Here is a 27,782-nt window from a genome sequence, read left to right on the forward strand (position 1 = left end):
TATTTTCAGTCATAGGAGATCTTATAGGCTGCTCTTTTTGGAGACTGAGTCATTTGTATTGACCCAAATAATACAGTGAGTTAGAAATACAGTTTCAATTCTTGACCGTGACACTGGATGAAGTGAGAGTGCACATGGCACCCGAGGCATCATCTTCAGCAGGAACAAAAGAGAACAAGACTTCAGTATTTTTGCTCCCTTCAGTCAGGCTTTTCTGGCCAAGGTTGGTGATGCTATGAAATCAGGTTCCCATGTGGTTTCATTCTCTGTAAGCAAACTAGTCTGGAGGTGAAATCATTTGTACCCAGTGATGGGTGATGCTGCCCATTCCCAGGGCAGCAGCGATCTGTGCGCTGTGGACCTCCCGGGACAGCTCCATGGGACAGGAGCATCAACTGGGCATGGAAAAAGTCAGATTTGGAGGATATAGGGAGGAAGCTCCTGGAGCTGAGTTGCTGGTGGCACTTGTTACTTCAAAAATAAAACCTGAGCTCAGGTAGCTAGATTTGCATTTTACAATGAAAGCTTTCACTTATAGGAGTTAAAACCTGACCATCCACTGCCTCACAAGCTGTTCTCAGCTAGCGTGCACATTCCTTCAACATTTATGGTCACTGACTCAAACCAGGTGTTGGACGCACACTGAAGAGGTTTGTGCTTCTGACTACAGCCCTGGAGCTGGATTTGTGAAAGACCCTGGGCATCCCTGGTGGTGCCCGAGACCTTGCCATAGGACCTGGAGCCAGGATCTTGGCTGGTGCAAACCTCCTATAACTCGATCTCTGTTTCATGGTGATTCTGTTAGGGCCTGAAAGGCTGCACAGCTGTTAGGGCTTTTTGGAATAAAAATAAATAAATAAAAAATCCCACAGGATTAGCTCCTGTGGGTTCTTTAAATATCCAGTGCTCTCTGTAACAGGCAGAGGAAAGCTTAGGTAATGCTGCAAATATGGAGGTAACTCTATCTAATTATCTGAGGCCAAATTGGCAAGGTTTTAAAGAGTGCCCATTATAAATGGAAGACATCAGAGATAGTGACTAAGCTCTGAGAAGCTCTGGCTTCTAATCAGGACTGGATGCTATCAAACCCCATCCTGTCTTGTTTCCAGGCAAAGGCAAAGCAGACAAAGGAGTTCCCTGTGCAAGCTGAACCGTCTGACGTGGGAACAAATGCAAGGCAAATGTCAAAGGGAAGAGAGGGCTTAGGTTTTTCTTCACAAAGCCAAAAGCTTTGCAGACATTCCTGAGAAGCACCTTGGATATGTGAGGACCAGCTTCAGAAATTGTATCCTCTGATCTGAAGGTCCTCAGAAAACTGTGGAAACTTCCCAGATTTCTTCTTGGCCTAGGACAGTGCAACGAAGTAGTGGTACAAGCGTATCTTTCTGCATGCGTGTAAAATGGCTCTAAGGGAGTCTTGCATCATTGTGCATTGCTGCTGACATGGACACATTGTTTCTGGTTGCAGTGCAGGTGGAAGAGGCAGACAGTAGCACTGAGCTTTGCAGAAGTACTATTTGTCCTCTAGGAAGCACTGGAGTGTATTTGGGAAAGTGGTACAGCCAGACTTCTGCCAGGACAAGTGCTCCAGGATTTCACCTTGATGTATAGGATGCCTTAGAAGGGAATCTGGCTCACCTTGCAAAACAACTTTTGATTTTTCTCTTGGCAAGAGCTTCCCTTTGTCTCCAGATATCTTGGTCTCATGCCTGTTCCAGCTGTGACTCCACAGCCATGCTTCAAGCCTTCCAAGTCTGGCCTTCTGTTAACAAACTTCCTAATAAAACAAGGTGATCATGTGCCATCTGCACCAGACAGTTGAAAGAATCATGTGCACGAATGCCAAAGAAATGCCATGTTCACTTTTTTCTATCCATCTTTTACAAAGAAGCTGCTGCATGCAGGTTGTAAGCAGCAACGGAGTAGTTTTGTTCCTAGCGTTTCTCTCCTGTTCTTGCAACAATTGATGGCCGTTGACTTCTGGAGGCAGATGACCTGCTGCGTGCCAACCAGAAAGCAAACAGGAGCACAATGGGGCTACACCCAGCCTGTGCTGTGCCCTGTCCTTGTGTCCTTCTCTGTTGTAGGATCACAGAATGGTTTGGGTTGGAAGGGACCTTAAAGTTCCTCCTGTCCAACCCCCCTGCTATGTGCAGGGACATCTCCCACTAGATCAGGTTGCCCAGAGCCCCATTCAACCTGGCCTTGAGCACTTCCAGAGATGGGGCACCTTGCCAGCTCATTCTATGTTTTTCACACACTGCTACCCCCAAGTCCTCCTCTGTGCAGGGCTGCTCTCAGCCCACTCATCTCTAAGCTCTGAAAGACATCGAGGCCCTGGAACATGTCCAGAGAAGGGCTACAAAGCTGGTGAAGGGCCTGGAACACAAGTCCTGTGAGGAGCAGCTGAGGGCACTGGGGTTGTTTTGTCGGGAGAAGAGGAGGCTCAGGGGAGACTTTACTGCTCTCTCCAGGTACCTGAAAGGAAGGTGTGGGGAGCTGGGGGTCGGACTCTTCTCACAGATAACTAGTGATAGGACTAGAGGGAATGGCCTCAAATTGCACCAGGGGAGGTTTAGGTTAGAAATGAGGAGACATTTCTTCTCAGAAAGAGCAGTCAGGCATTGGGACGGGTTGCCCAGGGAAGTGGTGGAGTCACCGTCCCTGGGGGTGTTCAAGGAAAGGTTGGACCTGGTGCTTAGGGACATGGTTTAGTGGGTGACAGTGGTGGTAGGGTGATGGTTAGATCAGATGATCTTGGAGGGGTTTTCCAACCTTAATGATTCTATGCTTCTGATGCTTGGGACTGCACCAGCCCAGACATAGGCCCTTGTACCTGGCCATGTTGACCTTCATTTGTTCTGGGAGCTGTATTTGCAGATCCCTCCTTCCTGACATGGTGCAGTAGAACATGGTCCCATTGCACAAAGTCTCCCTTTGTGGTCACCTTTCAGTGCCCCTCAGTAGGTCAGTGGCCTAAACCAGGCAGGTCCTCTGTCATACTCTGCCGTTTTCTAGAATAAATTTTCCTGTTTGCTTTCCTGTGTGCATCCCCAGCTATAGCATGGGCAGAGTCACACAGCTCCTGCCTGTGACAGTGACCTGCCCATGCTGGCACAGGTGTCCCCATTGCAGCAAACTAAGGAAGAGAAGGGACCTGTGCCTGGAGAAGCTGCTGATGCTCTAAGTGCGGGAGCATCCTGCCCCTCACTGGTGTGCAGGGGCTTTTGCCTGAACACAGACTGGAGGAGACTTGGCCTTTGCTTTACACCTCTTCAAAATGATTCCTTGCTGAAACAATTTGGCTGAAACAGCCACCATCTGAAGCCAAGTGCTGGACCACCCAGGCCTCCAGCCTAATCCACTGTGGCACGTTTTTACATTCCCACAACATAAAATTAAATAAATAAGAAGCAGACCAGAATGTGAGAACCAAAAAAAAAAAAAAAAAAGAGAGAGAGAGAGAAGGCAGGAACTGCTGGAAACCAGCCAGAGAAGCCGCTGGTTCTTCAGGTTAAAAACAGATCCTGATTGGAGACGTAGGTAGGGACCACATTAGCTCATGGTGTCTTTTAATACTTGTCAAGCAGGCAAAGTGCACAAGAATGTAATAATCCAGGTTTAGAGGACAAACTGTAGCATTGCAAAAGCCAACTTCTCTGAGCAGCAGCATCATAATGGCTCTGGAAGCTGGGGGAAAACCAGTTTAAACAAATCACCACGGGGGATCACCGAGGTGGACACAAAATTTCCCTGTGGCTCCCGGGGCCAGGGATAAGTGGCGCTGCTGGGGCAGAGCCCGTGTGGGAGACGGACAGGGGGAGGCCTTGGCACAGAGCTGCAAAAGCCTGCAGCAGCGAGGAAGTCCAGTACAACCCCGTCGCAAATGATCCTGAGCTAAAACAAGCACAGGGTTGCTTATGAGTTCATTTAGATCATTTCAGTCAAAAGCGGAGTGTGTTGGGGGTAAGGATTCTCCTTTTTCCTGCACTATGCACCCTGTGCGTGTGCCTGCGGTATGGGAGGGCACTGAAGTGATGCCAGCTCTCTGAGTGTGCAGCTCCACTGAGCTCACGCAGACCTTGGAGAGAGCGAGAGAGCAAGAGAGCCCCAGCAGAGGAGTCCTGGCAGAAGGGAGACGGGGAAAACAAATTCCTACCTGGGCTGCTGCAGGACAAAACCCTGCACCAGAAAGCGATAAATAGAATGCATCTTTCACACTTGATATGCCACTCCCATTTAGTCCAGTCCCCTCCCCTTCCCATGTGTTTCCTGTCCAAAAATTCATGACTTCATTTTTTTTTCCTCCCTTTCTACTGCTGTTGGAATACTATTTAATCACAGCCAGCTCCACCAGGGAGATGGCAGGGCAGAAATGACTTGCAATGGTGATGTGTGCCTGTCTGTCTGCAGCAAGCTCATGGATCCATCACTTCATTGGAAGCTCAGGATGTTTTCTTTTTTTTTTTCACCTCTTTCTCCCTTTCTGTGGAAGAGATGAAAGATGAGCTGTGCTGAAAGCCATTACCACATGCACCCCACTCCTCAGAGGGGCTTGCAGCTGGGGGTGTGATAGTCCATGTGCTGGCAAGTCCAAAAAGTTGCAGTTTGCTATTGCATAAATGCTGCAGGGTTTCACAGTTGCTTCCCATGCTCCAGGGAATACAAACATATTCATGCTGCTGGAGGAGACCTCCAAGCCGATGAAAGGGAAGGGGGATGTTGTCTCAAGGAGCAATTTCTGGCACAACTGCCAAAGTCTGCAGCAGGAGCAGGTCTGCTGGTTGTGCTGCTCAGCTGCAGACAAACTGTTGCAGAGCAGAGGATTCGAGCAGCCCTCGAGCACACTTCTGCACTTCTGGTGCTACAGTTTGTGGGGAAGTGTCAGAGTGTTTTCCTGCTTTGCTTTACTAGGCTAATTTAGGCAGGTGCAGTATGGAAACATTATTGCTGCAAATTGTTATTATTATTTTAAATGCATTTTGATCAAAGTGGCAGATTTGCACTAGATCATGATCGTGGTGTCTCTGTGTGTGTGTCTCATATGACAGTGACTGCGAGTACACTGAGCACGGCTTATCTCTCTTACTGAGGACCATACATGATAGGCTTTTGAAAACTGTGCAAGGGGGAGAGGACAAACGTACTTTCATGTACACCCAACTGTCCTTTATTATCCTAAAAAAGTGTTTCTGGCCAACACCTGCCACACTCCTGGTTGAGATGGCAGGAAAAGCAAGGATATTCCTCAATGCCCAGGCAAGAGCGTGGTGTTCTGGGCAAGTGTTTGATGTGAGAGCAAGACTTGGTGGCAGGTGGCCCTGAGCTCAGAGGCACAAGGTCTCTTCCAGTCATGCTTCCTTGCTGGACACCTCATCCAATGCCTGCTGGAAAGACTTCTGATTTCTCACTTACTGCACAGTGTCTGAACCTCAGCCCTGAGCATCTGTGCTGCCACTGGGTGTCTGTGTGAATTAGCACTGTGAGTCAGGCAGAAGACACAGCCGCTGTCCAGATCAGATTTAACTCTGCAAGGCTGCTGTAATTAATTTTTCCTCCTGCTTACAATAGGCTAAAGGAGCTTCTGCTAAAAAACGAGCTTTGTCTGCACTTCATTTATTTTCATTGTGTGCCCTTGTTCTGGAGGCACAACTGTCAGTCAGGATGGTCTGGGTCAGTTCAAACATTACAGATTTTTGGGGTGCTCGCTTGTTTTTGTTGTTGTCTTTTGTTTTGTTTTGTTTTGTTTTTGGAATTATTTTTCACCACAGGCTGCATCATGCTGATTGAATTGAGATAAGGGGTGATTAGGCAGCAGTGGCTGAAATCCCAAGAACGGGACCTGAAATAAAGCCCAAGCTCTGTGCTCAGTCCTTGTGGGGCAGCTGCTTCTACTGCTCTGGCCACCCAGGGATAAGGACTTGCCAGCAGAACCCCTCGAATTACAATTTTTCCTACTTGATCCTTCAGCTGGTGCCTGAACGGTGAGAAAAGTTTCCTAGCATGCAGGCAAGCACAAAATTTATAACTGAAATGGTCCGTGTTCCAAGGGTTTTCCATGCTCTCTGCTGTGTAGCTGGACATTGCACAGATGTGGGGGTGGGGAGGTGGCACACAGGCTGGGCATGTCCCTGTCCATCCCATCGTGCAGTACCAGTGTGAGGGACGCTGCCCTGCCCCAGCAGCACAGCTTGCCTTAGGCATCATCCCCACCCCTCCTTTTCACCTGGCACAACTGGAAGCAGCTGGGTTTTTTTCTTTTCAAGCCTCAGCATGAGACTGCCCAGGAAGTGCTGCTTCTCAGTCTGCTGCTGAGCCCTTTTCCCAGCCCATACCAATCTGCAAAGTCTGGTTTCCTACCTTCCCCTTGTGGCATTACTGCAGGTCTATTTGGTGTTTAGAGGGGTGTGACCGAGCAACCTGGGTTTTGTTTAAAAGCAGAAAAGCTTTACTCTTTCACTCCCTCTTCATTTGGAGGTGAATGAAAGCTCACCAACATAGCCCCTTCAAAATCTGGTACTTGCATAAGCCAGCCTTAACTATTGCTTTCTGCAACACCAGTGCGAATTTCTCCCCTTCTTGCTGAGATCTGCCTTAGCAAAGCTTAAAGCACTTTGCAAAAGGTTTTCAGTCCTGAATGGAATCCGTGTGAGCACTGCGTGTGCAAAAGGCTGGTGATTGTCACAGCTAAACAGTCAGGGTGAATCTCAGTGGGTTTTGGGGTAGCAGCTGCCACATAGTGCTGATCCCTGATGCCATCTCTAACCTGTGACCAGGGACCATGTGGGGCTGGCTGGCCTGGTCCTTGTTAGTGTCAGGAATACACAACCCATGGGTTACACAGTGGTGCGAGCTTTATGCATCTGCAGTTCAAACCCTGCTCCTGCTAGTAGGGTCCCCTGAGCAAGCCAGGCAGCCTGCCTCTGAGGGCCACCACAAGCCACAGTCCCCACTGGACCGAAGGTGTTTCATGACATCCCAGCCCCATGGTTTTAACCCCAAGCCACCCCTCCTCTGCCTCTCATACTGCTTTTGTAGCTTCCTAATCTGACATATAGAAGGTGACGGTTTTTCCCCGCTACCAGGAGCTTGCCATTGATATTTCAGGAGGTTTTTCTTGTCTGCATGGACTGGTGTGTTAAAGATATGGACCGAGATGCAGGGCTGCCTCGCCAGGCTCTCGTGACCTGCAAAGCCATCACAAGGACTAAACGTCCAAGCTTTACGTGTCATGCATCTAAGATCTGTCCTCACCATGCTAGCGTGCAGGCCAGGAGTTCATGTCAAAGAAAATTTGACTTTAGCTGTCAAAGCTGTAGTTGGGCAGGGACAGAAAGGAGGCTGGGGAATTCCTGAACTTAGCTTTGTTTCTTTGGCTGCAGAAGCCAAGAAGGGAAGGAACCCTCCAAGAAAAGACAAGCACCGGCACCTCCAAAGCAGAGTGCTTCACTTCTGACATTTGCTTTAAGAAAAAAAAAAAAAGACATGCGTGTAGTCTTTTATTGTTTGAAACCTAAAAACAGGGCAAGAACTGCAGTGCAAAATGCAACCATCAAACATCAAACCCGTGACTGTCTGTCACATATTGTGGGTTTTCTACGCCTTGCTCAGTGCAAAACACTCCAATCTGGGGCTGCCAGCCTGGGTTGTGCAGAGCAGACAGGACCTGACTGATGCTCATCGCCTCCGACTGATGCCCTGGGGTGCGGGCAGAGCAGCTGGCAGCCCAGGGATGTGGTTTTGGCTGCCTGCAGCTCACCCGTTGCTCCTTTTCCTCGGGCAGCTGCGTGCAAAGCGAGCGGCGAAGCGGCGTCAGCACTCAGTCTCTGGTGGCAGCGATGCGGTCCACCTGCAAAAAGGAGAGCAGCCGTGAAAAGCGGAGCCCTGGCAGCAGGGAGGTGCAGCCATGCTGCCGCTGCTGCTCGGATGGAGCATGCAGCCATGCTCCATCCTGTCAGCCCCGGGATCCGCAGCGTGGGGTTTGGAAAGCCCCGGAGATGAGGCTTTTCTGCTCTCTGCAGTGTCGATCCTGCACTTAGACAAAGCAGGGCTTGGTGTGCGTGGGATAACAATCCCGGCTCGATAGGATTAGTCACTGTAAATGTGATACTACAGGAAAAAGCATGATGAGAGGGTTAATCCTGGCTCTCGAGGGACACATGATGCTGTGTAGCTCAGCTCTTTCTTGCCTCTCTGTCAGTGCCCACAGAGGCTGATGCTACTGCCCCAGTGCCTCTGGGGCCGTGCTGGGAGCTCGTGAGTGGCCGTGCAGTGCTCTGGAGGAGCTGGGTGCTGGGGAAGTGGGGTTTGTCTTTTTGGGACATGGAGGTTCCTCTTGCAACATGCTGGGCAGGCTCCAAATGGAGCTGCAAATCCAGCACTGAAATTCTCCATCTTTGCCACACTGCACCAGCACCCTGGCAAAGATCTGGCTCTGGAGGGACTGGGTCTGAGGCACGAAGCAGAGCCCCCCCAGCTCATCCGGGGCAAGGCAGACACCGCAATTAGCAGCGCTGGCAGCAGGCTCTGTGCCAGGATGGGCATGGCTTTGAAACAGCCTGTGGGTCACTCAGGACCATTCGCTTTGGGGTTTTTCTACCTGTTTGCATTCTGGGAAGCAGCATCCACCCAGGTTGGGTGGCCTTAGGAGCCCCTGCGGTTCCTCCAGGCTTAGGTGCCCTAAACCATGCCCTGCTGTGGGGATGCCACAGAAACCCGGCAAGATGAGGGTAACAGTGCTGCTTACGGCATCTTATTTAACTGGGGGGGGTGCAACTGGGAGACACCGAGTGCAACTCAGCCCCTGCATCTGGCACTTCAGAGCTGCTCAAATGCTGAATAAACACATTAATGTTCAGAGCAACTGCTTTTTTCGAGGGAGGTGGGAAAGGAGATGTCTGCAGACTGGTGTCGCTAACAGAAGTGTTTCTGGAGCTGATGGCATGTGAGGAAGGGACACAGTGTCAGTGTCTTTCAGCTCTGTGTGGAGGAAGTACATTTTGCAGGGCAACGTGAGACTCAGCTGACATCTCTGAGTGCAGCCTCTCGCTCTGCCACTGCCTCTCCCTGGCTAGAAGGGAAACCTGGGCTTTGCTCTCCCCTGTCCTGTGGCAGGCATTTATTGACAAGTCATTTTGCATTCTTCTTCCTCTGTGTTTCCAGTCATAAGATAATGGCAGATATAAGGGCTTCCCGCTGTGGCTGAAACAAGCAGAAAACATCGAAGACCACGGCATTCCCAGGCTGGTGAGCCCTTCTCCCAGCCTAACATTTCCCTGCTTGCTTCTACTGATGAGAAAAGTGTTTCTTAGCTGATGTTTCTGCAGTGTTAAAGCACAGTTCTCTTTTTTCTGTGCTTATAGAAACTACCCTCATCTCCTGAAGAGAAGTTTGTCTGGAGCTGTGACCAGCATACCCCAATTATCCACAACCCCCTGGCTGCTGGCCTGCCACAAGCCAGCTGGTTGCATTAAATTGAAGACAGATACAATTAAATTACTTGCTTTATTGCTTTTCCATGTAGTGTATGCCCTGATACCACTTGGACATATGGTAACCCAAACAGGACTCTTCCTGGAGAAATGTGACAGACTGCTGCCTCAGGAGCAGCTTTCAGCTCTAAATTTGTCACGCAGATCATCCCCCCTGAGGGCAAGGACTGTGACAAGCCCTTGTCCCTGGCTGGCAGCACCTGGAGGGCTGAGGGCAGATGGCTTTGGTCCGCACTGATCCCTACATGGACCCAGTGACCTACAGCCCTGCAGCCAAAATTCCCTCCAAACCTGGCTGTTCTGCTCAGAAGCAGTTGGCTCATGCCTGCCTCAAGCCCCCACTTGCCCCCTGCCTTACTTGGATGTGGTCTTGCAGGGACAGTCCTGGATGCAATTCCTGTAGCCTACACGTTAAGCTCTGTCGTGAGCCCTTCCCCAAGGCCGTCTGCCAGTTATGCTAAGGGAGGTGATGTGGCTGTTCCGTGGGCTCAGGATCCCCCGTGGAGCGGAGTGGGTGAGGACCGCTGCTCTCCTTGAGCTGAGGACTCCATGAGCAGTGCAATGCACATTCACTGGGTCATCCTGGTGTGGTTCAGCAGGATTTTTTTCCTGTGTGCATCGTTTCCAGCTTTGTGCAACTCAGAAATTCCCACCCCCACACACACCCCTACATTCCACCTGGCAGTGGCTGGCTGCACAGGCTGGCTGCTACACTTCTGGGGAGGTCATTGCCTGAATGTGAGCATCCTGTCTTGGCTTGGGGAGTATGTGTCTTAAGTTTTCCCGTGGTAGACCAGTTGGGGCTGCTTGGATCGACGATAACTTTGATTTTCACTGGTGTTTCTAGCTGGGCTTGGAAAAGCTCATCTTCCTGATGATGGGAAATGATGAAAAAAATAAATAAATACAAGAGGGGATGTGAGTCCCTGCCACAGCTTAGAGCAGAACTGTTCAGCCGGAGACCACAGGGGCCATTCTGTCTGTTCACCCGGTGCCCTTGTGCTGGTCTTGTGGTGGGACTGCAAGTGCCAGAGAGAGGAGGTTTTGTGGCTGAAGCTGGGATTTCCCAGCACAGCTGTGCCAGGAGCCAGGACTGACAGCCCTGAAGGATGGCTTTGGCTACGGAACCAACTTCCAGGCACATCCTCAGGGTGCCGATGCAATGAGAGTCATCCTGTGAGGGCAGACAGTGTCATGCCAAGTATTGGGTGCTAGAACGCACCCACCTGTGAGCTTCAGGAAGGCTTGTTCCAGCGGCAACTGGCATCAGCAGGGAGGACAGGCAGCATCTCCATCCTATCAATGACTCCGTGGTGCACATGGTGACGTAGTTTTGTGCACGGACAGAAATGAGAGGAGCACGGAGGTGCTGGTCCTGTCTCTTGCAGGTTTGCTGACTGCTCCCCCTTTGTGCTGTCCCTTTGGTGCTGGCCAGGCGTGAGGTTTGCTTGTGCGGGGTTGTCTCCTGCTTAATAAGGGCTTTGGGTGCCCCCACCTCCTGGCTCCCCACGCACGAGCTCCTGGACCCCGTTGGTGCCTGGCTGTGAGCTGCGTGGTGCCGCCAGCGTCTCCAGTGCATCCGGGCTCCCCACAGCTTTCGGGATCTGGTGTTACAGTAATCTCACTGCTCACTGTCCAGGCACAGGCGAGCAGCTTGTTTGTTTAAAGTTGTTTCCATAGGAATGCGTAAGGATCATGGGAACATATTTTATTTGACCTTAACAATAAAGAATGAGACTGAGGAGCGGGGAGGAGTCCCGTCACGTCTGGTTTGTGGGTCTCTGAGGCTGGGTAACCACTTTAGCACTGCATGGACCATCTTAGCAGGCCAGCTTGCTTTTTTTTCTTTTTCTTCTCTTTTCCCTTTTCAAATGCCCACAATGTATTCCAACCAGCTGATAAAAGCAAGGAAATAGGACAAAAATAGCCTCTTCAAGGCACACAAGGCAGCTTCTGGGTCAGGCCTGCCATAGTCCAGAAACCCTGAGCAGGAGGTGACAAAACAAATAAAAAAAAAAAAAAAAAAAAAAAAAAAAGCCAGATTGTCCAAATGCAGGCGCAGGCTGCACCGCCGATGTGCGCGACTGGTCACAGCTGTCCCCACAATCTGTCTCTGCCCGTGTTTGCAGCACTGAAGCAGTCGGTACCTGAGGGTTCGCCTTCTTGTTGCTGTGGGCGATGCCAGAGCTGCTCCCGTCTGCCACCTGCAGCGCAGGGCCCTTGCTCCTTGGACCTTCCAAGCCGCAGGAGCTGGAAATGTGGCGAGCCAGACGGAGTCGTAACAGCAGCAGTGAGATGCTGGAAGAGCTGCCCAGCACTGAGGGGCGTGGGCAGGGGGGAAGGCAGCTACTGAGCTGTGGGCCTGGCCAGGAGGCTGCACTGAGATAACTCTCTGTCCCCGTTTAAATGTTTCCCAGGAAGACCCATCAGCTCTCTAAAGCTAAGGCACTTAACTGCTCCTCTTAGCACTCTGAGTACCATGGGGCTGCTGTGGTGCTGCAGGGTGATGCTGTGGGGCTGGCGAAAGCACCAGGAGCTCAGGTCCCACCAGCCCATCAGTCTGTATGGTGCCCGGTGTACAAACAGGGGTCGCTCATCCACAGTGCGAGGCAAGGAGCACGGATGGCTGCTTTTCAGGGGAAAAAATACAAAACTAACTTGTTTCTGAAGGGGTGTAAGGATTGCATTCTTTTCTCAAATGAAAAAGGAAATGCAGTCTAGGAACACCAGGCTGTCCCGCACAGCAAATCTTGCTGACATATAAGAAAGGCTCCGCTGATAGTTGAGTGTTTTTGTGAAACACCAGCCTGGTAACTGGGAGCTTGTTTTATACCATCACCTTTTTGTTCCACCTATGTACAGCAAAAATGCTGCGGTGTGCTGGTCTCCTTTCCATGCCTGTTCCTGGGGTAAGAATTCCCCATGGGCTGGCTGCTAGCTTCCCACTCAGCATCTCACAGTCACCTGAGAGCTGGCTTGTTTTTTGGGGGGAAGTGGCATTTCTCTGATTCCAGCTGCAACACAGGTGCCTTCTGTGTGAGCAGTCATTGTACGGGGCTCCTGGTGCGCTCCACGGGGGGGGGGGATGAAGAGCCATTGCCACACAGCAAGGGGAGAAGGCGATGAAGGAACACCATGCCCCTGGGCTTAGGTGTGCGCTTGGCACAGCGCTCCTCCTAGCAAGACCCCTGTGCAAGGGCCAGCACCACTTTATAACAGAAAAGGAGTCCTTTAGGTAAATTAATTTAAGAAGCTTGCATGGATATGCAGTCAGCAGTTCAAGGCTCAGAAAAGAAACTTCAGAAGGCCCACGCACAGCTCGTGTGAAGGGTAGCTGTCAAAGCACGTTGCTCTAGAAGGGCCAAGGCATACTTTGGAGCAGGCAAGCTAGTGTAATTTTTTCAAACCAAGTGCTTATACCTGTCTGTAAACCTCAGCATCTGAGACCCTGGCTGCATCCGTTTGCTTTTGTCTTCCTACTGTCATTTCTATTGGCTTAAACTAAATGCAGTGCACAGTGCGTGTGCTTAGTTGCCCCACATGGGGTAATAAGCAATGGAGAACCTGGGCAGCACCCCACATTTACCCATTCCCTTGCTCCTCAAATGGGGCAGTCCCTGGGCTGCACTGAAGGAACAGGTCCCGTGTCTGGAAATGCAGCTGGGGCTGTGGAACAGCTGGTGAGGAGCTCACGTCTGGGAGCCACAGCAGACAGCCCAGAGAGGAGGGAGCCTGAGCACGGCGCAGCCCTGGAGGCACCTGAGGATGATGCTGCACACAGCCACCTTGCCTTGCTGGCTCCTTGCACCGTTCCCTCTCCTTTTAGCATCCTGAGCAGATGGGTCCTACAGCTGCACCAAAACGAAAGCCCAAAGCTTTGATCTGTTTTACTTGTTTTTGTTTGTGACCTTAACGCAGGCCTGTACTGCTGTTTCCTCCTGCAGTGCTGAGCAAGCAGAAGTGGACAATCTTGCTCCCAACATCTGGCTATGGTTTTGTGCGTGGGCACTGACTTTAATTGCGATACTAAGAATGTGTGTGCATAGTTCCAAGGCACTAGCCTTCAAAAGCAGTCTTGTGACTTTACTACTACTTGCACAGGAAAAGTATTTGTAAGAAGAGCAAGTCCAGGCTGCTCACTTTATTTGGGGAAATAAATGTCCACGTTTGATATTCTTCCCCTGCAGAGGTGAAGGTCCCTAAGGAAATTAATTCCTGAATGGCTCCAAGTGGAGGAGGGGTGGAATTCCAGATAGGCTTTTGTCATTGTGGGTTTTGCTTACAAAGTTGTCCATGCATTTTTAAGACATGAACAATCTCTAAGTCACCAGCTGTTGACTTACAAGAACTTAACTGTACCACCTCAGCACCCAAGTCGTCCTGCACTGCTGGGGCAGCAAAGCAGCGCTGTGGTGCTCCCAGCCTGCCTGACATTACCCAAACTGGGGGCAGTTACAAAAAAGCTGAAAAAAAGAACTGTGAGTTTCAAAATTGCATGGGGCATGTGTGAAGATCACTGAGCACAGGTTGTATCTGGGCTGTACTAACTGCTCTTTTGTTTTATCCAGTGATAGAAAAGTGATTGTTAAATGAGAATGAAGGTACAGAAGGTAATACCACCTGTTCTGCCTCAGGGATGTTTCATGGGCTTTCCTCTTCACTGTTTTTGGTTAGTAACAAAATCAAGGATAGAAAGTGAGTTGAAATATATCTCAGATATGTTATTAAATAAATAAAAAAAAAAGCCTGGCCAGTTAGAAGAGAGTTAAGCTTTGGGTCTTTTTCTGCTTTGTATATATTGCCCTTAACTTTCACAGGGGTTACCTATTCTTTAATAGATGTAACTAAAGACCAGTAATTCAGTTTGTTTAATGTAGGGCACTTGATTTTATTCAAAGGGTGAGATACAAAAAAGTAAGCAAAAAGACAGAACCCAAATTATAAAACACTACAGACAAAAGTAAGACATCTTCTGCATACAGCACACAACAGGAAACAAGATACAGACTGGTCCCCACAAACCAAGCCAGCTGGATATGTACAAGCACAGTACATACAGACCTAGAAGGGAAGAAATGGTGGTATTTGCCATTTCAAACGTCTATTTACATAAACTGAAGGCAAATAGTCTTTCCTTTTATTCAAGCCAAATACTTCTTTGCTGTTTCTTCTTCCTGTTTCTGATGTGGAAGAGGGGCTCCAGGCTTTGAGGCAAGTTTGGTACATTCAGGTAGGATCTAAAATCAGCCACAGCTAAACACTGATGTGCTGCTGCACGGGCCCAATTTCAATTTCCCTCTCCATCATATATGCTGCTGTCAGCCACCTACTTGTGGTGTCAAGGACTGCTAGTAACTACTAGAGAGGGAAAAAAAACCAACAATTTTGCACTAATATTTTGGTCTTCCTTGTGCCTTTAGACATTTAAATCTGCAGCTTAACCAAACCTAGTCTGTCTGTGCTAGTGTTAAGGTTCCAAATGGAGCAAGATTACATGTTGTCATATCCATGAGATCCTTCCCACTTGTCTCCAAAATGGTCTACGTGAAGCTTTCACTAATGCAGCTTTTGAATACAAAGGGCTTGAGATGTTCTGAACAAGGAGGTCAAGGCAGCTGTCTGGCTGGAAGAGCATCCCCATATCAGTGGTACACAATTACCTTCCAGCCAGTAAAAGCATGCTAAAAAGGAGACAGCACTTCCCCTGTCAGCGCTGTACCTTACAAAGACAAGGCTACCCAAATACTGGTTTGGGCTCTTTATAAGCACGTGTGTGCAGATGGTACTTACTCATCTCTCACGTTCAGGAAAGAACTGTCTCTAGACTTTCTTCAGTACAGCCAGGAGGAAGAAACCTTTCTGGCAGAAGCATACTCCACGAACAACTTTCCCATGTTTGTGGAATAACCTTACTAACAGTGTGGAATCACCTTACTAACAGTGTGGAATCTGGCTAAGATCTGTTACGAAGAAACAGCGTGCCGAGCTTGAAGTTCTCTGGTCTTCGGTAATTAGAAAAAACCCTAAGACCTATGGGGCTTGTACCTCCCTTTAAGCCTCTGCAGACATAGATGAGGAAAACAGTTACTTCAGTCAAAATAAACTATGACAAACGTATGAAGTAATAGGCAGCTGCTATTTCAAATGACAAAGGCCTTTATCTGTATTTACCTGTGGCTCAATTTTAGTGACAGGGCTACTGAATTTTTGAACACCTCTGTTAGGAAAGAGGGAGTTTTACTGGCTCAGTAAGCAAAACATTCATTCTGGAGAGCAGAAGACTGACTGGCTGTTAATAAATATCACAAGACATTCTGAAAGTTTTCTAGGGAAAAGAGAAACATCATCTGTTCATCAAAATGCAACACATCTACACAAAATGAGGTAAGGAAAGCTAAGAAGAGTCCTTTATACATTCTCACTTCACACAGGCATAGCAATTAACAACAATGAGATGCTTTACGGATTCCCTACCATGCTCATCAGAGAAATTCTTCATAGCAAGTGTGCTCTACAGCATTCTTTGATATTAAGCATTACAACATCCAACAGCCTAGTTGCAATTAGCGACTAAACCTCTGTTTTGGCAGGCGGATTTTTGTACACTTCAGGCAGTTTACTGGCAACTTGCAGAATATAGGGGGGTGAATACTACCTTTACTTCTGACAAATGAAGTATTCGTCATGAGTTTTAATGCCTTAAATTACTAAGAATAAGGATTTGTCTATCACAGCATTAAAACCAAATAACTCAGCAATATCTGTACAGTTACACCCAACAGGAGAGTGTCAGACTTAAATTTCTAACTTAGAATCCTGTTCTTTGGTCCTCTTTGTACACAAGTTACTTTCATAAATATTTAACAGCCTGAATTATCAAACTTTTACTGAACAGCAATCTGTATTTTAAAATGATGTCTACCATTCTGTTTGCTAGGAGACTTGGTAAGCCAGCAGACAATTACCTGTACAAGGCTAGACAAAAGCAATGCTTGTTGTTTTTCTTCTGAATGGAATAGGAGAAATAGATCTTAATTCTCTTGCAGGTTCTTTCCCACTAGACACCATGCTAACAAGAACATAGGATGTGGTACTGCAAGTCCTTATGCTGGGGAGTAGGGGGAAGCCCTTCCTTGCTTCCCACCTTCCATGTTAAAGGTTCACAGTTTCCCTTCTCTTAAAAGCTGAGTGGGAGATGGAGGAAAATGAACTGTCTCCAAACTGTTAGTATTGAACATACGTTGTTTGTTCCTTAAGGAGAAGTATCCTCTCCAATGAATCAGGGAAGAAGTCTACAAGTCATGTTTAGGCAGAGGCACGTTAACTGTTACAAGTTAGTGCCTCATAGGCAAATATTGTACAAATAAAATTAAGTATTTACTTCTTTGCTCTTAAACAGACACTGGCAGCACAATGCATTCATAAATTAATAGTCTGAATACCATGTTTTGATAAACATACATATATTGGCTTTACGAAACTGTTTCCAGGCACGCAGCATTTTAATCTAATTAACATAATAAAAGTATCAGCCTTGAGCTGATACTGAATTGAAGTTAAATAGGCTACTGCGGTTTTATATAAAGTAGAATTGCTACACGGTCTTTGGAAACACCTCAGTCTGAGCAGTTGTCTTTTACTGTACAGGTCAGGCTGCATTACTACTACTTGGCAGTCATCTTGCAACCTGCACGAGGAGAGCTACGTTTACATTTGTTAAAGCAGTCTGGGGGGCAGCAAGTGATCTGGAATATTTACCATGACTTGTCAAGCATTGCTTTACACCTCGTAGTTTGCTTTTCTTTTTATGCTGTTTGTATAAAGCTAATTCAAAGCCTACCACCTGGGCAGGAAATTCACCTTTCTGCATTAGGAAACACCTAGCTAAATGCCATTTAATGACTTTTTCAAAGCTGGTATTAAATCTTCAAGGCTTATTTTCTGTGTAATTTCTGATTCTCTGCAAACTTGTTATACAATTATCAGTGTATTTTTTTTCACATGTATCAAGCCTTTATCCCCTCCAGTTTTACAACAGCTGAATTTGACATAATCACATACGCCACTACAACTGTATGAACTACTCATAAATAAACCAGAATCCATGTATTTATCAGGGGACTTTGTCTAATGTAGTAAGCCTCTGAAAGGAATATTCAGTGTCGTCTCTGCCTGAGACAAGACAAAAACTTTCTTCTACACGTTCAGACTAGTAAGTGACCTGCAGCAACATAAAGCCCATTCCTTACAATCTGTTTGTAGTGCCACAGTGCTCAGTTCAAGGGCAAAAATCTTTATCCCTCAATGCAGGAAGAGTGCTATTCGTTTAAAAAACAAACACACAAAGAAAATCACCAAAAACCAGCATCAACAAAGCACCACCACAAACTGAGCACTGTTATATTCCTGTTTTTCCTCACTTTGGCATGCATCCATTCTGAGTCAGACACTGCTTCCACTTACACTTGAAGGCGCGAGTTCCACTGTCTTCATGGGCACAACTACAGATACCTGCTGGTGTTACATGGTGTGTTATGGCCCACCGAGTCTATGAGATTGTCAGTTGCTAGGTATTTGGCATAGATAAAATCTTTCTGAAACAAAATTACTTTCTTAGCACATTTACCACATGCCTAAAATTTCAGAGGCTGTGACAGGTCAGTTGAATTCCCTTTTACAAATGAGGCAGAAATTGACCCAAATGCTTGTTTACAGTTTCTCGCTGTTAAAATATCTGCACAAGCATGACCAGTAACAGCTCTTGTTCCAGTTGCATAATCTGGTATCCTGCTTCACTGCCTGAGAGCATGACAGGTAATTCACTGAATGGTTTCTCATCAATGACTGGAATGAGTCACACTGGATAAGAAACAATGACAGTATCTAAAAGTAAAGTGAAGGGCCCCTTACCTAGAAGGCTCAGTAATCTTTAAAGAAAACCATTTAATATCTTGCATGGAAATCTATTGTTCAAAAAACCCAAAGCTACTGACATAGCATGTGGAATCAATTTGACAATCACTAATGTAATGGAAGTACGGTGATCGTGTACACAAACAATGATTTACCAAAATAAGATTTACCTAGGGGACTTTAAAATCAAGTTATTTTGGTACCAAAAAAAGTCTTTCATTTAATTCCCCTTTGCCCCTATGATTCAGATGATCTTTCACTCTACAGTTACGGACTTGGCCAGATTTCTTGGAAAATCAACCTGCAGAGAGGGAGGAGAAAGAAGATGCTTGTGAGTATTTAGACACTTTCCTTGTGTATAACTTTGTAATGCGTGGAATGTTTGCTCTGTGTTTAAACTGAAAGTGACTGAACACATTTCCCTGTTAACTTAGGATAATCAATGCCAAAAAAGTCCATTGACTTCAGTTGTTACAACTCTGTCAAAAACTAAACAGTTAGTCCCTTCAATGTAAATTGCTACAGTTCTCAAATGATAAAAGGTCACTGCAGTAAGTGGTAGAGGCCAGTGTCTGTATTAAGATCAAATAACTAACACAGACTCTGTTTTTTTTAAACATCCTTCTGTTGATTTTGATTTTAAACTTCATTTCAGCTTCCTACCAGCTCTCCAGCAACAGTACGCTTGTACCAGAAAACAGACGTGTCCAACTCGAACTGCATGAGGCTCAGCCAAGTGTAGTAGACTGCCTTCACGTTTTGTTCACAAAAAGCTTCTGCAATTGTCATGTCTACAATTTAACCTGGCAGTTCCAGTAGCTCAAGCAATCACACAGACAACCCCCACAGACTTCAAACTTCACCCAACACATGTTTTTCAGACCTGTAAATAGCAAACACAAGTGCAGGAGGCTAGGAAGGGAACACTGTACTTACATCATATCCTCTGAGAACTGCAAGGTGGAAAGCCAGAAGCTGAAGGGGGATGACACTCAGGATCCCCTGCAGACAGTCCACTGAATGCGGAACTTTGATTGTTCTCTTATTGTTCTTAATTGTCTCAATGTCTTCCTTATCACAAATGATGACAGGTCGCCCCTGCAACAAAGGGAAATGTTGAAGAAAAACATGTCAGGAAAGGTTCTTTTCTCACTTCTGTTCACATCACTGATAGCAAGAAATTTTTACTTAAAGGAAAGCAGCTTAGCATCACATGGGCATTCCAGTAGCATATTTTAAAGGGTAAACAAACCACACTAGGCTCCTGCATCTGTAGCCTTATGCCAGTGCACTTTTCTTATTGAAAACAAAAACAAAAAAAATCACTGCATTCTGCAATCGCAAGCCTGAGCACTCTGAAATGTTACCTTTTCTGAGATCTGACAGAACGGGCAAATCACAGAGGTTGAAAAAAAAAAAACAAAAAAAACCAACCCCTCCCCCCCCTCCCCAAACAACAAATAAAGGTTGCTAGCAATTGTTTTCTAAGCTAGTGAAATAGTGTTAAAACTGAAAACTTTCCTCCTTCAGTACATGTAATACTATGCATCTAACAATGTTTTGAACCTAACCCATGCTGACACGAAGTCTTTAGCTTCCAGCTTCCATTACCCTGCAAGACCACTTGCAAAGACCTTTTTCCGAAGGTTAAAGACACCAGTCTCCCACGTATCTTTTCTCAAAAAAAAAAAAAAAAAAGATAGGGGGCTTCTTGGGCTGTGAAAAGCCCAAGAGGACTATCTACTGAATTCATATTTTAGGCAGTGATGCTAAAGCAAATAGTTTGGTACCTGCAAAACTGCTTCTATATTAAAACCAACTGTTCTGATGCACTGTAGAGTTTTACAGGTACTTACTTGTCGTGCAATGACCTGCTGGAGAGCATTCTGGCACTTAGCATACGTATGGTCTCTCATGATGATCATGATAACAGGCATGAGTTTGTCCACCAACGCAAGAGGGCCATGCTTCAGCTCACCTGCCAATATCCCCTCAGAGTGCATGTAGGTAATTTCTTTAATTTTCTAGATGGGGAAAAAGAATATTCATAAAGCTTTAGGCAAACTTCGTTTGTTTATTTTTATTATTATATAAACATCTCTGTGGTTTCTTCCACTTTCTACGTAATTTAAGTTTGTAAAAGTGTGTTCCGGCTCTCCTCAGATCCATTATGTGGACAAGCCAGCCTGAAAACCTAAATCAAAGTAGTGCACCTGGGCTGAGCTGCTTATAGGCCATCACAACACTTACACCAAACCCACCACAGGCCTTATTATTTGCCATCAGTCAACATATATATCATCATAGTCTTGAACTGGGCAGGCCAATACAAAGATGACATTTGTATGTCCATAAGCGACAGCACTAATACAACAACAATCTCCTCAAAGGTAGAAACTACAACTCACAGGTTCTAGAAAGTACGTGCTCAGTTTTGGATGCTGAGGATTCCTGGAAATGCCACCCCAACAGTTCAAAGAACTAAGTTTATTAGGGTGCCCAGTCTGTCACAGTAATTCAATGTGGACCTAAAGCATTCCCAATGTGAATGCTGAAACTACACCCTTTCAATCCATGGTGACCAGTAGCTGCTATGTGAGTTGGGTATCTTTACATGGAAATAACAGCAGTGGTATGGTGACTTCTAGCTATTCCACCCAGTATGTCAGCCAACAGGCCACAGCTGTTAGCTGCTTTTGAATCAACTAGTAGTCAGGTATCTAATTAGAGTCCATAGCTAAGTGCATTTGAACCAGTTTTAAATAAAGAAATCTCTTACCAAAGCTCCCTCAAGACATGTAGCATAATGGTAGCCACGTCCCATGATGAGAACAGACTTCTGATGGTATAGCTCTGTGGCTAGCTTCTGGATCTCGTCATCCATACTCAGCACTTCTTTAATCAAGTCTAGAAGAGAAGAATTAAAGTTGTGCGCATTTATATCCCTCTGCTTCTCAAACTGCTCATATTTCATATACACAGATAGCAACGACTTGCAGAGAGAGTGTACCCAGTATTTTAATAATCCAATGTAATGGTCTGAAAGCATCAGAGGGAATGCAGTTGCAAAGAGTTATAACTAATAGTCACATTGCACAAATCTCATCCCCTCAGTCTTTCAAAAGCAAAGTTTGTGCATTGTCAAGTTCATCTATGCTACTGAATTTCATTTGGCAAGACACAATAAATGCAACAGTTTCCTACCTGGCAGTCCTTTTAGACCACGCATGATTTCCTTGCGTCTTTCTTGCACAGAAATTCTGTCATCACACATCATTAGAGCAAACATCACCAAAGAGACAAACTGGCTGGTATAGGCCTAATAAGGGAATGGGGGAAGAGGGAGAAAGAAAAAAATGTCATTAAGACAGTAAATGGTTGTCACCTGCTACAACATTCTTCGACTAGCTGCTGACTTTAGTCTTAGCATGTTTTTAAATGGTACCTTTCCTTCCAATTAAGCAGGAAGGACCAACATGAAATTCACATGGCATTTGCTCAAATGGAGGCTTGCAATGGCACAATCTCCTCGAGCTCCCAGAGATTAAGATACAAAGAGCGAAGTGGAATATTTCTGGGATTCCTGGCAATTATTAAATCCTATTTTCTGACTGTAACTGTGTCCTTCTTTCTCTGTTTGAGTGAGCAAATGATGAAAACACTGAAGACTAGAAGACCCAACAACTGAAGATGTACAGTGATACCTCACTACTACATCTGGCCACTGTGACAGGACAGCTGGCTCTAGCTTTTTTTGGACCACATGAAAATGCACATGGAATGCAAAGACTATTGAAAAGGTAGGGTGATTTCAAACCCTTCCTCCCCCCAGTTTGTTAAGAACAGATTTTGAACTCTTCAACTTGCAAAGGCTATACATTTCTCTAAAAGACCATAGTGACTGGTATCACTGACTCCAGGAACAGTCATCTGCACAGCAAAGTGAAACTAGTACTCAAGGAAATTCTATCTGCATAAACATTTAAGGCATAGTATCCAACATCTATTATAAAGTCTAGCCTCTGAAGTCCTTAAAAGACAAACGTTATGAAATGGTCTGTGGTGCAACAAGCCTTGGACTGAAGTTGCTTAGAATTCAGATTAAGGTTTGTAGCAGTTCTATCCCTTTCTAAACAATAATAAAACAAACATCCACAGTGATATATCAGAGAAGACTTAAATAACTCTGAAGGAATCTAGAAAAATTTCAGTTATGCTTACTAGCAGAGTTTGATACACAATGTGATCTACTTTGTTTTGGTTAGTACATAGTTGAAGGTTACATTAACAAATAGCACTGAACAGATACATTAACAATACTTGGATTGTTTGTAATATGTTCTCAAAATGAACCTGAATGTACATTCTCCCCTTATGGGGAGAATCTCTTCAAGTTTGTATTTCATATACACACAACTTTGGTAACTCCCCACATCACCAGAGAGAAAATGCCAAATTCAATTATCTCCTAACTATAATGTTGGCTATATGAAAACAACCCAGGGACAAACAACTCGTTCAACTGTTTCTTGCAGGAGACTCATGAATTTTCCATGATCAAATTCCCCAGTGAACTATTAAACTCAAATGTGGTTTTTGGCTGAATTTATGTAACAGATTGACATCATCTCGCCTCTAAATATAACTAAATCAAAGCAGATTTCAACATGCAGAAGCATTTCATCGAAATGAAATGCAGCAAAGCAAGTTATTTTATACTGTATCACACGCAGCCAGATGCATCAACCAGAGAATAACTCTTAGATGGACATAAATACTGGTTTTCTTTAAAAGACCACTTCCCCATTTCCTGTTTAATTACAGTTTTAATATCACACTTTCTTTGGTAAAAGCAGCGTGATTAAGGGTAGTTGTGTATTGCCTACGTTTCCAAAACCCTGTCTTACAATTTCTTTTTCCATATTTAGACTTTCATTTAAACTGAGTCTGCACCTCAGGACAAATAATGACAGAGGAGAGAATTTTTGCCTCTTAGGAAGTAGAATCAGCAATTACAACTGTTAAAAAAGGAACAAAGAACATTCAGAGGACCCATATAATAGCCAGACCCTTCACAGGTGATTCAGTAAGATCTATGAACTTGTTATTTACCTTGGTGCTCGCAACCCCAATCTCTGGTCCTGCATTGATATGGACTCCACAATCTGTCTCTCGTGATATAGAGCTGCCAACTGTATTAGTTATTCCTACAGTTAAGGCTCCTCTCTCTTTGCAATACCGAAGACCCATCAAAGTATCTGCTGTCTCACCTGAAAATACAGATATTTACAATGCTGCAATTTGGTATTGGTTACTGCTGACACTGACGATGTAAAACAGTGCTTTTCTAAATACAATCTCGTAAATTTGCATTTGTCTGTAAGTCAAAAGAGTTAGCAATTATGTCAGACCATGCACACTGTGTTTTATCCCTAAAAAGAAGAGTGAAATCTAGAAAACACAGAACCTGAAGACAGTACTTATGCTGCCATGGTTAAAAAAACAACTTAAGTCCAAGTGTATCTCATTTAGCAAAAACAACTTCTTCCCCCCTTCCCAGTTACTAAATATTCACCTTGGGGTGTTGTGGGGGGTAGAACCCATGTATTAAGGATATCCATACATAACCTAGCTGAAGTGTACAGCAGATGAAAAAGCATTAATGTACACCTAGCCATTAGAGTCTTCCCATGTTACCGCCATCAAAACCATACAACTGCTTGGCTGATGGTGCTCACCAACAACCTGGTATCTTGCAAAATCTCTTCTCAAAGAAGTCATGCCAAAAACTGATCACTCCTGTCCAGAATTGTTTGCACAACGCCAACAGAGGCTAGCTTAGATCAGACTTCAATTAACATGTTGTTTCAAAAATTCAAGATATTACAAATTAGAAATAGTTGGTTTAAAAATGAAGTCAACAGATGGGGAAAAAGAAACCTCATGCTGATTATCCCCAGAACTGCTGCTTGTGAGCTGAGCTCCAGACACAAGCCTAGAAATAGAAGCTACTATACATTCTACCCAGCGTTACCAGTTTACCTTTATCCTAAAAAAGAACACCTTTTTTGATGTACTCCTGCACACATAAGGTGACAACAGAAAACACGAACAAAACAAAATACCACCAAGGTTAGGTACAATTCTACTTCAGTACACCAATACATATAAACACTGTCTGCACACTACATTACTTACTACAAGTTATATAGGGTGGAAATCTAGGGCTAGAAAAACAGATTTATGGGTGGGGAGAACTGGGGTTATTTGAGCTCAATGTTTACTTCAGTTTTGTACTGCCTGATGACTAAGCTTAGGTTCCAGGAAAATCCTTGTTTGCTTGCCACATCCAACACTTCAGGGAAAAGATGCATCCCCTCGTGTGCACTGCTAGATTTGAGACAGTGCAACTTATAAGGGGAAGAAGCAACACGTGTCCTAAAACCCAGGGAAAACTGCAACATTTACATGAGCCCCCTACAAAGAGGTGATATTCTAAATTACCTGACACTGAGGAGGAAAAAAATACTGTCCTGTTAACAAGAGTATTTTAGCATACAAACTAGTTTTAATAACAAAGCTGAAGATCAGGTGTGATAATCTAGAACAGTAAATGCAACCAAAATGAAAAAGACATATTGTAATTGTCCTTGAAAATATTTTGGATAGGATATATCACTTTTTTTTTCTTTTCTAAGCTTAAGTGTATGTTTTCTCTCTCACTCCATTCCAAGGTTGTTCTATTTTTTCAGATACTCTTCTGTAATAGCTTCATGTCTTTTATGGATCTGATGCACCATGTTGCTTAGTATCTGGTACTACTTTAACAAAAGAACTGAAACTATTCAAAAGATATTGACTTGTCTTTACCCAGACGTCAAAGGATTTTTTTTTAGTATGCTGACTGATGAAATATTTCATCACAGATAAAGGAAACAAAACCACTGTTACCATATGTAAGGCTCACCTAAACAAAGTCAAACACCCACCCACATGCAGATGGACGGGAGGAGAACCACCTTGTTTTTTTTTAACCAATTTCTAGCACGTCTGTGCCAATTTCTTCATTTGCATATATCATGTGCAATCCTACAGGTAGGCACAAGAATTGGCCCTGCTGCCTTTTCCCTCCTAAACTAACATTTACAGGAAAGATGTGAGTGAGTGGGTTGTAAAGTGAGATCATACCTGACTGGCTGATGAAAAAGCAAACATCATCTCTGAAGACAGGAGTGTTTCTATCCAAGAAATCACTGGCTAGTTCAACCATAACGGGTAATTCAGTCAGTTCTTCCAGAACTTGACGGGTCTGGTAAAAGGAGATGTCAAAATTACGTATTAGATTGTATTTAAAGAAAGCTGTTTGGAAAAGTCTTCTAGTTGCCCCCACACAGGAAAATATTATCAAAATAAATGTAAAAAATTAGCACTGGATTATATTTTAATGACTCAGTATACTCATACTCAACTCACATTCAACTAACCCTGTGAAAAGTTATCCTAATTTTGGCCCAACAAAAAGCCTATGAGGCCAGCTTCTTCCAATTGTTCTTAAAAAATCTCACTTATATAATACAGGGTGTCATTCTATCAGACTATAACTTGTATTACTGAAGAATTCAGAAACCACCACCAGTATCCAGGCCAAGCCAGAAACTTGTTTTGGCTAGTCAATTGATTGCTATTAACATTATCTTATACTCTTTTTGTTCATCTTGGATAGCTGTATTTTTTGGTTCTTGTAAATCAGGTAACATAGCTGTGCTCCGCAGATTTTCTGAGGATATCCCGATAAAGGATTCCTCTGTGAAGTTGTGGAGTACTTTAAATTGCAACATTATGGGCTGCCAATCTACAATATAAAAAAGCTTCATCTAAAGCCATCATGATTTATCCAGTGATTACGTAACGTGTCAGAGAAACAAAATCACATGTTGCCGATACACACAGCCAGCACTTCTGTAAGGTATAAAGCAAAACCTCTTCAGAGTACTGGGCAAGCACAGAGAGGTCTCTAAGCATGTGCCCTAGCTGTCTGCGTAAAGAGCAAAGGAGAAAATCACGTCTGGCTCACAGCAACTCCTACCTTGCTGCAGCATTTGCATTCTGGTGTTGCATTATCCCTTCCCTTGCCAATCATCTTTTACAACAAAAAAAGTTGTTTTTTTCTTAAAGCATTCCATAGCAATAAAATCAAAGGCAATATTTTCATAAGTACTCAGTCACTCAAGCTTTTGGTTCCGATTGTTGTCACTAGCAATTTGAACATCTGTTGTATGCAGATTCAAAAGGGGTCTTCACTAATCAGAATGAATTTTTCTCACTCAACATTACTATTCCGTCTTTATCATGCTTGCCAGACACGATATCGTGCCTGCTGTTCAACCCCAGCTACAGTTTGCAAACAGATCAAGACTGACCACTTACTGCAACTCCAGCATGGTAACTTGTCCCGCAAGCAATAAGGATTAAACGACGACACCTCTGAATCTCCTTAATATGATCCTTCAACCCACCGAGGTTCACTGTAAACAAGATTCAGAGAGAAAAATTAGGGTGGCCAGGTAGCAGAACTTCTCAAGATTACCGGTGTTAGTGTGCAGTATTATGATCGCAGCCAACCACTTTGCAAAAAAAACTCATCACAAAGAATAACTTTGCCACCAGATTATGTGATTAGGGAAGCACTCCCTGTAATATGACATGCACATTGTCTTACACTGGCACATTTTAATCTCCCATGTCATCACCTACGTCCTCCTCTGTGAATATCTACTGGGTACTGCTCTGTCAAAAACAAACAAGGATGCATCTCAATTACCAGTGTAGTCGTCAAAGTTGACCCTTCCTCTCATTGTATTAACAACGGATTCTGGCTGTTCAAAAATTTCCTTTTGCATGAATGAGCTGAAGTTACCTACAAAATAATAAAAAGAATAGTTTACCACCTAGTAACATACATTTTTCCTATGTTTATGGGGAAAAGTTTGGATCAGAGACAACGAAAGGCCAGTTACCAGTCAGAGATTACCTTTCATTCCTGTATGAGTATCTAAAAGAAAGGTTCATTTAAGCTGACATTTCATTTTCAACTATGGCATCGGATCAGCTCAAAATGAGAACTAGATTCAAGATACCAGAATGTGTCAACTATCGGTCAGATCCAGAATCGCAAGCCTCCTAAGGTTCAATCTCAGAAAAAAACAGATGCCTCCAAGCAGGAGGCAAAATCCTCAGCTCCACAATTCCCATTACAGTGTTAGCTCAAGGGAAAGTCTCATTCGATGTAAGGGCAATTTCTTTTGCCTTGAGGGTGGCTAAGCACTGGAACAGGTGCTCAGAAAGGCTGTGGGATTTCCATTCTTCAACATACTCCAA

General features: G+C 44.9%; 1 protein-coding gene across 4 annotated transcripts in view; it reads right to left on the reverse strand.

Annotated features, from left to right (window-relative positions):
- Positions 1–7,488: 7,488 nt before the first annotated feature.
- GFPT1 (glutamine--fructose-6-phosphate transaminase 1) overlaps positions 7,489–27,782 on the reverse strand; it is a 43,448-nt gene continuing 23,154 nt past the window's right edge. For 2 of the 4 annotated variants that reach the window (XM_080568387.1, XM_080568385.1), the window contains 9 exons: positions 27,226–27,321; positions 26,832–26,929; positions 25,593–25,713; positions 23,517–23,674; positions 21,609–21,723; positions 21,184–21,311; positions 20,261–20,428; positions 19,341–19,502; positions 7,489–7,849 (listed from right to left, as the gene is read on the reverse strand). In XM_080568387.1, the coding sequence (XP_080424513.1) occupies positions 7,820–7,849; positions 19,341–19,502; positions 20,261–20,428; positions 21,184–21,311; positions 21,609–21,723; positions 23,517–23,674; positions 25,593–25,713; positions 26,832–26,929; positions 27,226–27,321 (1,076 nt within the window). In that variant the 3' untranslated portion in view covers positions 7,489–7,819. Of the gene's footprint in view, positions 7,850–14,354; positions 18,706–19,340; positions 19,503–20,260; positions 20,429–21,183; positions 21,312–21,608; positions 21,724–23,516; positions 23,675–25,592; positions 25,714–26,831; positions 26,930–27,225; positions 27,322–27,782 lie in introns of those variants that run through there. The other 2 variants (XM_080568386.1, XM_080568384.1) reach the window with 1 other exon arrangement.

Source organism: Anser brachyrhynchus (assembly GCF_964034855.1).
Source record: "Anser brachyrhynchus genome assembly, chromosome: 26".
Lineage (NCBI taxonomy): Eukaryota > Metazoa > Chordata > Aves > Anseriformes > Anatidae > Anser > Anser brachyrhynchus.